Genomic DNA, 14,992 nt, shown 5'->3' on the forward strand with positions numbered 1-14,992 from the left:
TAAGGATAAGGGATAAGCCATTTAGGACCGAGATGAGGAGAAACTTCTTCACTCAGAGAATTGTGAACCTGTGGAATTCTCTACCACAGAAAGTTGTTGAGGCCAGTTCGTTAGATATATTCAAGAGGGAGTTAGATGTGGCCCTTACGGCTAAAGGGATCAAGGGGTATGGAGAGAAAGCAGGAAAGGGGTACTGAGGGAATTATTGAATGGCGGTGCAGGCTTGAAGGGCTGAATGGCCTACTCCTGCACCTATTTTCTATGGTACTTTTTGAAGGTAGTACTTGTAAGGTAGGAAGCGCGGCAGCTCAACTTGCGCATAGCAAGCTCCCACAAACAGCAACGTGCTACTTACCAGGTGATCTGTTTTTTTAGCGCTGTTGAACGAGGGATAAATATTGACCCCAGTACACCGGGGAGAACGCCCCCTGCTCTTCTTCCAATAGTGGCCCCGGGATCTTTTACATCTGCCCGAGACAGGACATGGGTTTCAAATCTCTTTGGAAAGACAGCACCTCCGACAGTGCGGCGCTCCCTCAGTACTGAGTGTGGGAATGGTAGTATAGTGATTATGTTACGAGACCAAGTAATCCAGAGCCTAAGCTAATGATCCGGGGACCCGAGTTCACATCCCGCCACGGCAGCTGGGGAATTTAAATTCAGTTAATTCAGTAAATCCAGAATGAAAAGCTAGTCTCAGTAATGGAGACCATGGAACAACCAGATTGTTGTAAAATCTGGTTCATTGATGTCCTTCAGGGAGGGAAATCTGCCGCCCTTACCCAGTCTGGCCGATATGTGACTCCAGTCCCACAGCTACGTGGTTGACTCTTAACTGGTCCCTCTGAAATGCCCCAGCGAGCCACTCGAGGGCAATTCGGAATGGGCAATAAATGCCGGCCTTGCCAGCGACGTGCAAAAAAAAAAAAACAGGGAGCGTCGGTCTGGATTATGGGCTCAAGTCTTTGGAGTGGGGCTTGAACACACGATCTTCTGATTCTGAGACTGCTGCCCAGTGATCCACGGCCGACAGCTCGCTGTCAGGAAAATGAGAATACGGGGGTAGCCTTGCTTCGAATAATTCCTTCCCCCTTTCAAAAGCAAGTTGCATTTAATATAGCAGCCATCAGCCAGAGGAAGGTCTCAGAATGCCTTACCATGGGGACAGGTAGACCAGAAACATAAAGGAGATTACTGGCGAGGGATCGTAGACATAAAAAGAAAGAAAGTCGTGCATTTACATAGAAACTTTCACGACCCAAGGCGTTTCACAGGAGTATTATGAGACACAAAATTTGACATCGAGCTGCTTAAGGAGAAATTAGGGCTAGTGACCAAAAGCTTGGTCAAAGAGGTCAGTTTGGAGCAGCGTCTTGAAGGAAGAAAGAGAGGGGGAGAGGCGGAGAGTTTTAGGCAGGGAATTTCAAAACTTGGGGCCCAGGCAACAGAAGGCACAGCTGCCAATGGTAGAGTGATTATAATCAGAGATGCTCAAGGGGGCAGAATTAGAGGAGCGCAGATATTGTGGAGGTGGGGGGCTGGAGGAGATTACAGAGATAGGGAGGGGTGTAGTGGCTGGAGGAGGTTACAGCGATAGGGAGGGGTGTAGTGGCTGGAGGAGGTTACAGAGATAGGGAGAGGTGAGGAGGCCATGGAGGGTATTGAAAACGAGGATGAGAATTTTGAAATCGAAGCACTGCTTAACTGGGAGCCAATGTAGGTCAGCGAGCACAGGGGGTGATGGGTGAGTGGGACTTGGTGCGAATTAGGACACGGGACAGCGAGCACAGGGGGTGATGGGTGAGCGGGTCTCGGTGTGAGTTAGAACACAGGGCAGCGAGCACAGGGGGTGATGGGTGAGCGGGACTCGGTGCGAGTTAGGACGCGGGGCAGCGAGCACAGGGGGTGATGGGTGAGCGGGACTCGGTGCGAGTTAGGACACGGGGCAGTGAGCACAGGGGGTGATGGGTGAGCGGGACTCGGTGCGAGTTAGGACACGGGGCAGTGAGCACAGGGGGTGATGGGTGAGCGGGACTCGGTGTGAGTTAGGACACGGGGTCAGTGAGCACAGGGGGTGATGGGTGAGCGGGACTCGGTGCGAGTTAGGACACGGGGGCAGCGAGCACAGGGGGTGATGGGTGAGCGGGACTTGGTGCGAGTTAGGACACGGGGGCAGCGAGCACAGCGGGTGATGGGTGAGCGGGACTCGGTGCGAGTTAGGACACGGGGGTAGCCGAGTTTTGGATCACTTCTAGTTTACGTCGGGTAGAATGTGGGAGACCAGCCAGGAATGCGTTGGAATAGTCAAGTCTGGAGGTAACAAGGGCACGGATGAGGGCTTCAGCAGCGGATGAGCTGAGGCAGGGGGCGGAGACGGGCGATGTTACGGAGGTGGAAATAGGCGGTCTTATGCTGCGGATATGTGGCCAGTAGCTCAGTCTGGTCCGGCCTCCCTTTAAGTCGAGCTGCGCTGTTTTCTTCCAGGGGCCGCGCCCTCCCGCAGCCAGACTCTGGACGCACCTCCGACAGTCGGCAGCACCTCGCAGGCCGTGGCTTCCCGGAAGCCCAGTGAACAGCCCGGCAGTCTCTCGGGGCCCGAGCTCGCCGCCGAACCGGGCCGCAGCCTGCCCTTGCCGTTGAGGACGGCGGAAGTGCCCAAAGGGCCCTCCAGCGACGACGAGAAGGACGAGGGAGAACGGAACCTGGTCATCACAATCGGTACGTCGCGGAGTGCTTCGGAGGCATCGGGAGCAGCAACTTGCAACCGCACTGCGCCTTTTAATCTGGTTAGAACGCTCCATGGCGCTTCGCGGGAGCGTTTATCAAACACAGATTTGACACCGGGGCCACAGCAGGAGGCATTAGGACAGGTGACCAAAAGCTGGGTCAAAGAGGTAGGTCTTAAGGAGCGTCTTAAAGGAGAGAGAGAGAGAGAGAGAGGCGGAGAGGTTTAGGGAGGTAATTCCGGAGCTCGGGGCCCAGGCAGCTGAAGGCACGGCCGCCGATGGTGGAGCGATGGAAATCGGGGGGAATGCGCAGGAGGGCAGAATTGCAGTCACAGGAATGCAACGGCCCCAGTGTTCCGGCACGTGCCTTGCTCCTGTCTTGTACCCCCCGCTCACTCACCTCTGTGGCCAAAGAGCTCCCTTTTTAATTTGCCAACACCCTGCACCGCCACCAAATCTCCCTGGGCAGTCTGGTCCATTAAAAGCTCACCTCTCCCGAGTCGAGTCTAGAACATAAGAATTAGGCGCACGTGCAGGCCACACAACCCCTGGCGCCTGCTCCGTCATTCAATGAGATCACGGCTGATCTTCAACTCCACTTTCCTGCACCGTCCCCATATCCCTTGATTCCCTTAATATCCAAAAATCACCTGTTCACCGTCGAGAATATACACGAAGACGGAACCTCCACAGCCCTCTGGGGTAGAGAATTCCAAAGATTCACCACCCTCTGAGTGAAGAAATTCCTGCTCATCTCCTAAATGACCGACCCCTTATCCTGAGACTCTGTAACCCCTGGTTCTAGACTCCCCAGCCCGGGGGAAACATCCTCCCTGCATCTACCCTGTCAAGCCAGGTACCCCCCCCCCCCCCCGCAAATAATGACACACTCCTGGGGACCCCCTGTAAATACTGACACACATCCGGGGACCCCCTGTAAATATAGACACACTCCCGGGGACACCCTGTAAGTACTGACACACTCCCGGGGACCCCCTGCAAATACTGACATACTCCACGGGAATCCCCTGTAAATACTGACACACTCCTGGGGACCCCCTGTAAATACTGACACACTCCCTGGGACTCTGTAAATATTGACACTCAGGAACCCGCTATATATATTGATACACGCCCGGGGATCCCAGTAAATATTGATACAGTCCTGGGAACCCCCTGTAAATACTGACGACTCCCGGGGGACCCCCTGTAAATAATGACACACTCCCGGGGAACCCCCTGTAAATACTGACACACTCCTGGGGACCCCCTGTAAATAATGACATGCTCCGGGGACTCCCTGTAAATACTGTCACACGTCTGGGGACCCCCTGTAAATACTGACACACTCCTGGGGACCCCTTGTAAATAATGACACACTCCCGGGGACCCCCTGTAAATACTGACACACGCCTGGGGACCCCCTGTAAATACTGACACACTCCCCGGGACTCTGTAAATATTGATACTCGGGAACCCGCTGTAAATACTGGCACACTCCCGGGGAACCCCCTGTAAATACTGACACACTCCCAGGGAACCCCCTGTAAATACTGACACACTCCCGGGGAACCCCCTGTAAATACTGACACAGTCCACGGGAACCCCCTGTAAATACTGACACACTCCCGGGGACCCCCTGTAAATACTGGCACACTCCCGGGGAACCCCCTGTAAATACTGGCACACACCTGGGGAACCCCCTGTAAATACTGACACATTGCCTGGGACCCCCTGTAAATACTGACACACTCCCGGGGACCCCCTGTAAATACTGACACACTCCCGGGAACCCCCTGTAAATACTGACACACTCCCGGGAACCCCCTGTAAATACTGACACACGCCTGGGGAACCCCCTGTAAATCCTGACACGCCTGGGGAACCCCCTGTAAATAATGGCACACTCCCGGGGAACCCCCTGTAAATACTGACACACTCCCCGGGGACCCCCTGTAAATATTGATACACTCCCGGGAACCCCCTGTAAGTACTGACACACGCCTGGGGAACCCCCTGTAAATACTGACACAGTCCTGGGGAACCCCCTGTGCTCCCCCACCTCCCCAGATTCTAGGGTTCAGGTCCCCTCGTTTCACACCGTGGCGTTGCGTTAAGCAGTTGATGAGATTTCCGTCTGACCATCATCTTTGAATCTTGAAAAATGTTGCTCTAAGTTCCCGTGTAATTTTTCTATGGTGTACACGTGCGTGAAAATCGGCCATCACCTCCTCTAGCCAACGGCAGGGCGCAACGGGGAGCTGGGACTATCTGGAGATAAAAGGAATAGTCTTGCATTTATATAGCGCCTTTCATAACCTCAGGACGTCCCAAAGCGCTTCACAGCCGATGAAGCTTTTTTTTTTGCAGTGTGCTCACTGTTGTAATGTGGAAAACGCGGCAACTCAATTTGCGCACAGCAAGCTCCCACACATAGCAATGTGATAATGACCCAGATCATCTGTTTTAGTGATGTTGGCTGAGGGATAAATATTGGCCCCAGGACACCGGGGAGAACTCCCCCTGCTCTTCTTCCAATAGTGGCCCCGGGATCTTTTACATCCACCTGAGGGGGCAGATGGGGCCTCGGTTTAACATCTTATCCAAAAGATCACAGAATAAAAACTTAACTCTGGTACACGCAATCTTTTTTTTGTTGAAAATAATATTTTGCTAAAGTTGATATTTAAATAAGAATCTTCCCTTTTTCCCCCCAAATTTCAGACCTCCAAGCGTGTGGCTAAAGGGTAATGTGGAGTCTGGTTGCTAGCGAGGGCAGTGCCAAAACTGACACTTTCCCGGGGACCCCCTGTAAATACTGACACATTCCCGGGACCCCCTGTAAATACTGACGCACTCTCGGGGACCCTCCGTAAATACTGATGCACTCTCGGGGACCCCCTGTAAATACCGACACACTCCCGGGGACCCCCTGCAAATACCGACACGCTCCCGGGGACCCCCTGTAAATACCGACACACTCCCGGGGACCCCCTGTAAATACTGACACGCTCCCGGGGACCTCTGTAAATAGCGACACGCTCCCGGGGACCCCCTGTAAATACTGACACGCTCCCGGGGACCCCCTGTGAATACTGACACATTTCCAGGGAACCTCCTATAAATACTAACACACTCCCGGGGACCTTAGTAAATAGCGACACACTCCCGGGGCCCCCCTGTAAATACCGACACATTCTGGGGACCCCCTGTAAATACTGACACACGCCTGGGGAACCCCCTGTAAATACTGACACACTCCCGGGGACCCCCTGTAAATACTGACACACTTCCGGGAACCCCCTGTAAGTACTGACACACGCCTGGGGACCCCCTGTAAATACTGACACACTCCCGGGAACCCCATGTAAGTACTGACACACGGCTGGGGAACCCCCTGTAAATACTGACACACTCCCGGGGACCCCCTGTAAATACAGACACACTGCCGGGAACCCCCTGTAAGTACTGACACACGCCTGGGGAACCCCCTGTAAATACTGACACACTCCCGGGGACCCCCTGTAAATACTGACACACTCCCGGGAACCCCCTGTAAATCCTGACACGCTCCCGGGGACCCCCTGTAAATACTGACACGCTCCCGGGGACCCCCTGTAAATACTGACACGCTCCTGGGGACCCCCTGTAAATACTGACACGCTCCCGGGGACCCCCTGTGAATACTGACACATTCCCAGGAAACCTCCTATAAATACTAACACACTCCCGGGGACCTCTGTAAATAGCGACACACTCCCGGGGCCCCTCTGTAAATACCGACACACTCCCGGGGCCCCCCTGTAAATACCGACACTCTCCCGCGGCCCCCCTGTAAATACTGACACATTCTGGGGACCCCTTGTAAATACTGTCACACTCCCGGGTCCAGTGTAAATACTGACACACTCCCGGGGACCCCCTGTAAATACTGACACTCTCCCGGGGCCCCCCTGTAAATACCGACACTCTCCCACGGCCCCCCTGTAAATACTGACACATTCTGGGGACCCCCTGTAAATACTGTCACACTCCCGGGTCCAGTGTAAATACTGACACACTCCCGGGGACCCCCTGTAAATACTGACACACTCCCGGGGACCCCCTGTAAATACTGACATGATCCCGGGGACCCCCTGTAAATACTGACACACTCCAGGGGACCCCCTGTAAATACTGACACACTCCCGGGGACCCCCTGTAAATACTGACACACTCCCGGGGACCCCCTGTAAATACTGACACACTCCCGGGTACTCCCTGTAAATACTGACACATTCCGGGGACCCCCTCTAAATACTGACAGACTCCCGGTGACCCCTCTAAATGCTGACATGATCCTGGGGACCCCCTGTAAATACTGACACACTCCCGGTGACCCCTCTAAATACTGACATGATCCCGGGGACCCCCTGTAAATACTGACACACTCCAGGGGACCCCCTGTAAATACTGACACACTCCCGGTGACCCCTCTAAATACTGACATGATCCCAGGGACCCCCTGTAAATACTGACACACTCCCGGGGACCCTACTGACACACGCCCGGGGAACCCCCTGTAAATACCGACACATTCCCGGGAAACCCCCTGTAAATACTGGCACACTCCCGGGGAACCCCCTGTAAATACTGGCACACTCCCGGGGAACCCCCTGTAAATACTGGCACACTCCCGGGGAACCCCCTGTAAATACTGACACACTCCTGGGAACCCCCTGTAAGTACTGACACACGCCTGGGGAACCCCCTGTAAATACTGACACATTCCCGGGGACCCCTGTAAATACTGACACACTCCTGGGAACCCCCTATAAATACTGACACACTCCCCGGGGACTCCCTGTAAATACTGGCACACACCTGGGGAACCCCCTGTAAATACTGACACACGCCTGGGGACCCCCTATAAATACTGACACACGCCTGGGGACCCCCTATAAATACTGACACACGCCTGGGGACCCCCTATAAATACTGACACACTCCCGGGAACCCCCTGTAAATACTGACACACTCCCAGGGACCCCCTGTAAATACTGACACACTCCCGGGAACCCGCTGTAAGTACTGACACACGGCTGGGAAACCCCCTGTAAATACTGACACACTCCCGGGGACCCCTGTAAATACTGACACACGGCTGGGGAACCCCCTGTAAATACTGACACACTCCCGGGAACCCCCTGTAAATACTGACACACGGCTGGGGAACCCCCTGTAAATACTGGCACACTCCCGGGGACCCCCTGTAAAGACTGACACATTCCCGGGGACCCCCTGTAAATACTGACACACTCCCGGGAACCCCCTGTAAATACTGACACACTCCCCGGGGACTCCCTGTAAACACTGGCACACACCTGGGGAACCCCCTGTAAATACTGACACGCCTGGGGACCCCCTATAAATACTGACACGCCTGGGGACCCCCTATAAATACTGACACACTCCCGGGAACCCCCTGTAAATACTGACACACGGCTGGGGAACCCCCTGTAAATACTGACACACTCCCGGGGACCCCCTGTAAATACTGACACACTCCCGGGAACCCCCTGTAAGTACTGACACACGGCTGGGGAACCCACTGTAAATACTGACACACTCCCGGGGACCCCCTGTAAATACTGACATACGGCTGGGGAACCCCCTGTAAATACTGACACACTCCCGGAAACCCCCTGTAAATACTGGCACACTCCCGGGGAACCCCCTGTAAATACTGACACACGCCCGGGGAACCCCCTGTAAATACTGACACACTCCCGGTGACCCCTCTAAATACTGACATGATCCCAGGGACCCCCTGTAAATACTGACACACTCCCGGGGACCCTACTGACATACGCCTGGGGAACCCCCTGTAAATACTGACACACTCCCGGGGACCCCCTGTAAATACTGACACACTCCCGGGGACCCCCTGTAAATACTGGCACACTACCGGGGAACCCCCTGTAAATACTGACACATGCCCGGGGAACCTCCTGTAAATATTGGCACACACCTGGGGAACCCCCTGTGAATACTGACACATTCCCAGGGAACCTCCTATAAATACTAACACACTCCCGGGGACCTCTATAAATAGCGACACACTCCCGGGGCCCCCCTGTAAATACCGACACTCCTCCGGGGCCCCCCTGTAAATACCGACACTCTCCCGCGGCCCCCCTGTAAATACTGACACATTCTGGGGACCCCCTGTAAATACTGTCACACTCCCGGGTCCACTGTAAATACTGACACACTCCCGGGGACCCCCTGTAAATACTGACACACTCCCGGGGACCCCCTGTAAATACTGACACGATCCCGGGGACCCCCTGTAAATACTGACACACTCCCGGGGACCCCCTGTAAATACTGACACACTCCCGGGGACCCCCTGTAAATACTGACACACTCCCGGGGACCCCCTGTAAATACTGACACACTCCCGGGGACCCCCTGTAAATACTGACACACTCCCGGGGACCCCCTGTAAATACTGACACACTCCCGGGGACCCCTCTAAATACTGACATGATCCTGGAGACCCCCTGTAAATACTGACACACTCCCGGTGACCCCTCTAAATACTGACACACTCCAGGGGACCCCCTGTAAATACTGACACACTCCAGGGGACCCCCTGTAAATACTGACACACTCCCGGTGACCCCTCTAAATACTGACATGATCCCAGGGACCCCCTGTAAATACTGACACACTCCCTGGAATGGGACTCTAACCCGGAAGCACCTGACTCGGGGCGCGAGAGTGCTACCCACTGAGCAATAGATGACACTATTCAAGACTGAGACCGGTAGATTTTTTGGATATTCAGGGAATCGAGGGATATGGGGATTGGGCGGGAAAGTGGGAGTTGAGCTCGAAGATCAGCCGGGATCTCATTGGCCGGTGCAGCAGACTCGAGGGGCCGAACGGCCGACTCCTGCTCCCAATTCTTACGGAGCCGGCCCGGAATGTGAAACCCAAGGCTCCTGAACCATTTTTTTTTTGTGGCTGTGCTACGTTGCAGAGGAAGGAGAGAGCGAGACAAAGAAGAGGAGGAAGAAAGCGCAGAAGCGGGAGAAGAAGGGGAAGGAGGGCAAAGGTGCGGCGGAGGAAATCCAGCCGGAGTGCGACATCCAGCTGGATGACAACTTTGAGCGCGCGCTGGAGGACGGAGCCAAGCACCACAACCTGACGGCCATTAATGTGCGCAACATCCTACACGTGAGTACCGCCAGCCGCCTTGCGTTGGTCAGACACCCTGCCGATAGCAACAACACGCATGTATCATCATCACCGTCATAGGCAGTCCCTCGGAATCGAGGAAGACTTGCTTCCACTCTAAAAGTGAGTCCTTAGGTGGCTGAACAGCCCAATACGGGAACCACAGTCCCTGTCACAGGTGGGACAGACAATGGTTGAGGGAAGGGAAGGGTGGGACTGGTTTGCCGCACGCTCCTTCCGCTGCCTGCGCTTGGTTTCTGCACGCTCTTGGCGACGAGACTCGAGGTGCACAGCGCCCTCCCGGATGCACTTCCTCCACTCAGGGCGGACTGGTCTTTGGCCAGGGACTCCCAGGTGTCGGTGGGGGATGTTGCATTTTTATCGAGGAGGCTTTTGAGGGTGTCCCTTGAAACGTTCCCTCTGCCCATCTTTGGGGCTCACTTGCCGTGTTGGAGTTCCGATTCGGGCGCTTGCTTTGGGTGTCTCGTGTCTGGGGCATGCGAGCAATGTGGCCCTGCCCAGCGGAGCTGGTCGAGTGTGGTCAGGGCTTCGATGCTGGGGATGTTGGGCCTGGTCGAGGACGCTAACGTTGGTGCGTCTGTCCTCCCAGGGGATTTGCAGGATCTTGCGGAGACATCGTTGGTGGTATTTCTCCAGCGCCTTGAGGTGTCTACCGTACATGGTCCATGTCTCTGAGCCATACAGGAGGGCGGGTATCACTACAGCCCTGTAGACCATCAGCTTTTATATGGCGCCGTTATCGTATTAAAACGTCCCAGGGCTCTTCACAGGAGCTCAAATCGGACAGAATTTGACCCCGAGCCACATAAGGAGTGATTAGGACAGGTGACCAAAAGCTTGGGCGAAGAGGTAAGGTTTAAGGAAAGTCTTTACAGCAGCAACAAGGTGAATTTATATAGCACCTTTAACGTAGTGAAACATCCCACAGCGCGTCACAGGAGTGTTATGAGACAAATAAAAATTTGACACTGATCCGCATAAGGAGAAATCGGTGCAGGTGGCCAAGAGCTTGGTCCAAGAGGTTGGTTTTAAGGAGGAGAGAGAGGCGGAGAGGTTTAGGGAGGGAGTTCCAGAGCTTGGGGCCCAGGCAGCTGAAGGCACGGCCGCCGATGGTGGAGCGATTGTAATCAGGGCTGCTCAAAAGGGCAGAATTAGAGGAGCGCAGACATCTCGGGGGACAGTGGGGTTGGAGGAGATTACAGAGATAGGGAGGGGTGAGGCGGAGAGGTTTAGGCAGGGAATTCCAGAGTTTAGGGACCAGGCAGCTGTAGGCACGGGCACCAGTGGCGGAGCGATGGAAATCGGGGGGTGCGCAAGAGGGCAGAATTGGATGAGCGCCAAGATCTCTGAGGGTTGTAGGGGGCTGCAGGAGGTTACAGAGATAGACGGGCTCACACTTGGAACCGTAAGTGAGTGAGGTACGGGAATAAAGCCATGTCCGAGGATCTGAACCCCAGCCAGCGCTGCGGGAAGGGGTGGGGGAAATTGATCAAAGGAGTCGTGATGGAATGATGCCATCTTTTCCATCGTCTCTGCGGGGCCTGGGGGCACTTGTGCATGAAACACAAAAGGATAGTATGCAGGTACAGCAAGAGATCAGGAAGGCCAATGATATCTTGACCTTTATTGCGAAGGGGATAGAGTATAAAAGCAGGGCAAGTCTTGCTACAGTTGTACAGGGTATTGGTGAGGCCACACCTGGAGTACTGCGCGCAGTTTTGGTTTCCATATTTACGAAAGGATATACTTGCTTTGGAGGCAGCTCAGAGAAGGTTCACTCGGTTGATTCCGGGGATGAGGGGGTTGACTTATGAGGAAAGGTTGAGGAGGTTGGGCCTCTACTCATTGGAATTCAGAAGAATGAGAGGTGATCTTATTGAAACGTATAAGATTATGAGGGGGCTTGACAAGGTGGATGCAGAGAGGATGTTTCCACTGATGGGGGAGACTAGAACTAGGGGGCATAATCTTAGAATAAGGGGCTGCCCATTTAAAACTGAGGTGAGGAGGAATTTCTTCTCAGAGGGTTGTAAATCTGTGGAATTCGCTGCCTCAGAGAGCTGTGGAAGCTGGGACATTGAATAAATTTAAGACAGAAATAGACAGTTTCTTAAAAGATAAGGGGGATAAGGGGACGGGCAGGGAAGTGGAGCTGAGTCCATGATCGGATCAGCCATGATCGGATTGAATGGCGGAGCAGGCTCGAGGGGCCGAATGGCCGACTCCTGCTCCTATTTCTTCTGTTCTTCTGTCTCTTGCAGGAGGTGATCACAAACGAGCATGTGGTGGCGATGATGAAAGCAGCAATTTATGACACCGAGCAGCAACACGTGTTTGTAAGTGTCTCTGCGCGTTTATTGGGTGTGTGTTCCCCCCCTGCCCCCCCCTCCCCGTACAGGCCGCACAGCCTCTAACTGCAAGGACCAGAGGCGGCTGCTCTCTCGGGAAGACTTTATTAACCTCACTGTTTAAACGGAGACGGCTGACCGGCTCACGGAGCGAAACAGAGTGATGGATCTGTGTTAATGCAGGTGCACGAAACACACAAAGTTAGCACACAGGTACAGCAAGTGATCAGGAAGGCCAATGGAATGTTGGCCTTTATTGCAAAGGGGGATCGAGTATAAAAGCAGGGAAGTCCTGCTGCAACTGTACAGAGTATTGGTGAGGCCACACCTGGAGTACTGCGTATAGATTTGGTCTCCTTATTTAAGGAAGGATATTACTTGCATTGGAGGCAGTTCAGAGAAGGTTCACTCGGTTGATTCCTGCGATGAAGGGGTTGTCTTATGAGGAAAGGTTGAGCAGGTCGGGCCTGTGCTCACTGGAGTCTAGAAGAATGAGAGGTGATCTTATTGAAACGTATAAGATTCTGAGGGGGGTTCGACAAGGTAGATGCCGAGAGGATGTTTCCCCCCGCGGGGGAATCTAGAACTAGGGGGCATAGTCTCAGAATAAGGGGTCGCCCATTTAAAACGGACATGAGGAGGAATAATTTCGTTGAGGGTTGTAAATCTGTGGAATTCTCTGCCCCAGAGAGCTGTGGAGGCTGGGTCATTGAATATATTTAAGGTGGAGATAGACAGATTTTTGAGCGATAGGGGAGAGGAGGGTTATGGGGAGCGGGCGGGGAAGTGGAGTTGAGTCCAGGATCAGATCAGCCATGATCTTATTGAATGGCGGAGCAGGCTCGAGGGGCTGAATGGCCGACTCCTGCTCCTATTTCTTATGTTCTTAACATCAGGAGAGATACGGTCAGGGGTGTTGATGTGATTTGTAAGCGGGGCCGGGATCATAAATCGTGCCTGTGCGCTTTCAAACTGCGTTTTTGTTTCAGGAACCCAAGATGACTCGCTCGAAACTGAAGGAGGTTGTTGAGAAAGGCGTGGTGAGTTATTCGTTCATACTACCAGCTTCGTGTTTCCCTTTCTCTCACCAATCCTTCAATGGAGATAAGTGTGAGCTGGTCCGTTTTGGTAGGAGGGATAAGGAGGGCATGTACTCCTTGGATAATCAGAGTCGGAATGGGGGAGAGGGGCAGTGGGATCCGGGGGTATAGATACACAAATAACTTAAAGTAGTGACGCAGGTTAATGAGGTAAACCCAGCACTGGGGTTTATTTCTAGAGGGATCGAATTGAAAGGCAGAGAAGTTATGTTAAACTTGGTTAGACCACACTTGGAGCATCATGCACAGTTCTGGTCTCCATATACCTGAGTTAGACCACACTTGGAGCACCGTTCACAGTCTGGTCTCCGTATACCTGGGTTAGACCACACTTGGAGCACAGTGCACAGTCTGGTCTCCGTATACCTGGGTTAGACCACACTTGGAGCACCGTGCACAGTTCTGGTCTCCATATACCTCAGTTAGACCACGCTTGGAGCACCGTGCACAGTTCTGGTCTCCATATACCTGGGTTAGACCACACTTGGAGCACCGTGCACAGTTCTGGTCTCCGTATACCTGGGTTAGACCACACTTGGAGCACCGTGCACAGCTCTGGTCTCCGTATCCTTACTTAAGGAAGGATATACTGGCTTTGGAGGGGGTACAGAGACGATTCACTAGGCTGATTCCGGAGATGAGGGGGTTACCTTATGATGATAGATTGAGTAGACTGGGTCTTTACTCCTTGGAGTTCGGAAGGATGAGGGGTGATCTTATAGAAACATTTAAAATCATGAAAGGGATAGACAAGATAGAGGCAGAGAGGTTGTTTCCATTGGTAGGGGAGACTAGAACTAGGGGGCACAGCCTCAAAATACGGGGGAGCCAATTTAAAACCGAGTTGAGAAGGAATTTCTTCTCCCAGAGGGTTGTGAATCTGTGGAATTCTCTGCCCAAGGAAGCAGTTGAGGCTAGCTCATTGAATGTATTCAAATCACAGATAGATAGATTTTTAACCAATAAGGGAATTAAGGGTTATGGGGAGAGGGCGGGTAAGTGGAACTGAGTCCACGGCCAGATCAGCCATGATCTTATTGAATGGCGGAGCAGGCTCGAGGGGCTAGATGGCCTACTCCTGTTCCTAATTCTTATCTTCTTATGTTCTTATACCTTGGTTAGACCACACTTGGAGCACAGTGCACAGTTTTGGTCTCCATATACCTGGGTTAGACCACACATGGAGCACCATGCACAGTTCTGATCTCCATATACCTGGGTTAGACCACACGGAGCACTGTGTACAGTTCTGGTCTCCATATACCTGGGTTAGACCACACTTGGAGCACCGTGTACAGTTCTGGTCTCCATATACCTGGGTTAGACCACACATGGAGCACGGTGCGGAGGGAATAGAGGGGAGGGAGGGTGTAGAGGAGGGAGAGAGAGGGGATGGGGAGGGTAAGGAGAATGGGTGTAGGGGAGGGAGTGGGGGTTGAGGGAGGGAGGGAGGGAGTGGGGGTGGAGGAGGGAGGGTGGGAGTGGGAGTGGGGGTGGAGGAGGGAGGGTGAGGGAGGGAGGTGGTGGCGATGGAGGAGAGGGGAGGCCGGGAGTGGCCAGCACCTTTGTAGCA

At 53.7% G+C, this 14,992-nt stretch overlaps 1 protein-coding gene across 1 annotated transcript in view; it reads left to right on the forward strand.

The window, feature by feature from the left end:
* LOC139240160 (GON-4-like protein) overlaps nt 1-14,992 on the forward strand; it is a 72,650-nt gene that overhangs the window by 2,425 nt on the left and 55,233 nt on the right. The window contains exons 2-5 of the mRNA XM_070868559.1: nt 2,485-2,718; nt 9,754-9,950; nt 12,233-12,307; nt 13,309-13,359. Coding sequence (XP_070724660.1) covers nt 2,485-2,718; nt 9,754-9,950; nt 12,233-12,307; nt 13,309-13,359 — 557 coding nt within the window. The remainder of the gene's footprint in view (nt 1-2,484; nt 2,719-9,753; nt 9,951-12,232; nt 12,308-13,308; nt 13,360-14,992) is intronic.

The sequence above is a fragment of the Pristiophorus japonicus genome, chromosome 30 (assembly GCF_044704955.1).
Source record: "Pristiophorus japonicus isolate sPriJap1 chromosome 30, sPriJap1.hap1, whole genome shotgun sequence".
Lineage (NCBI taxonomy): Eukaryota > Metazoa > Chordata > Chondrichthyes > Pristiophoridae > Pristiophorus > Pristiophorus japonicus.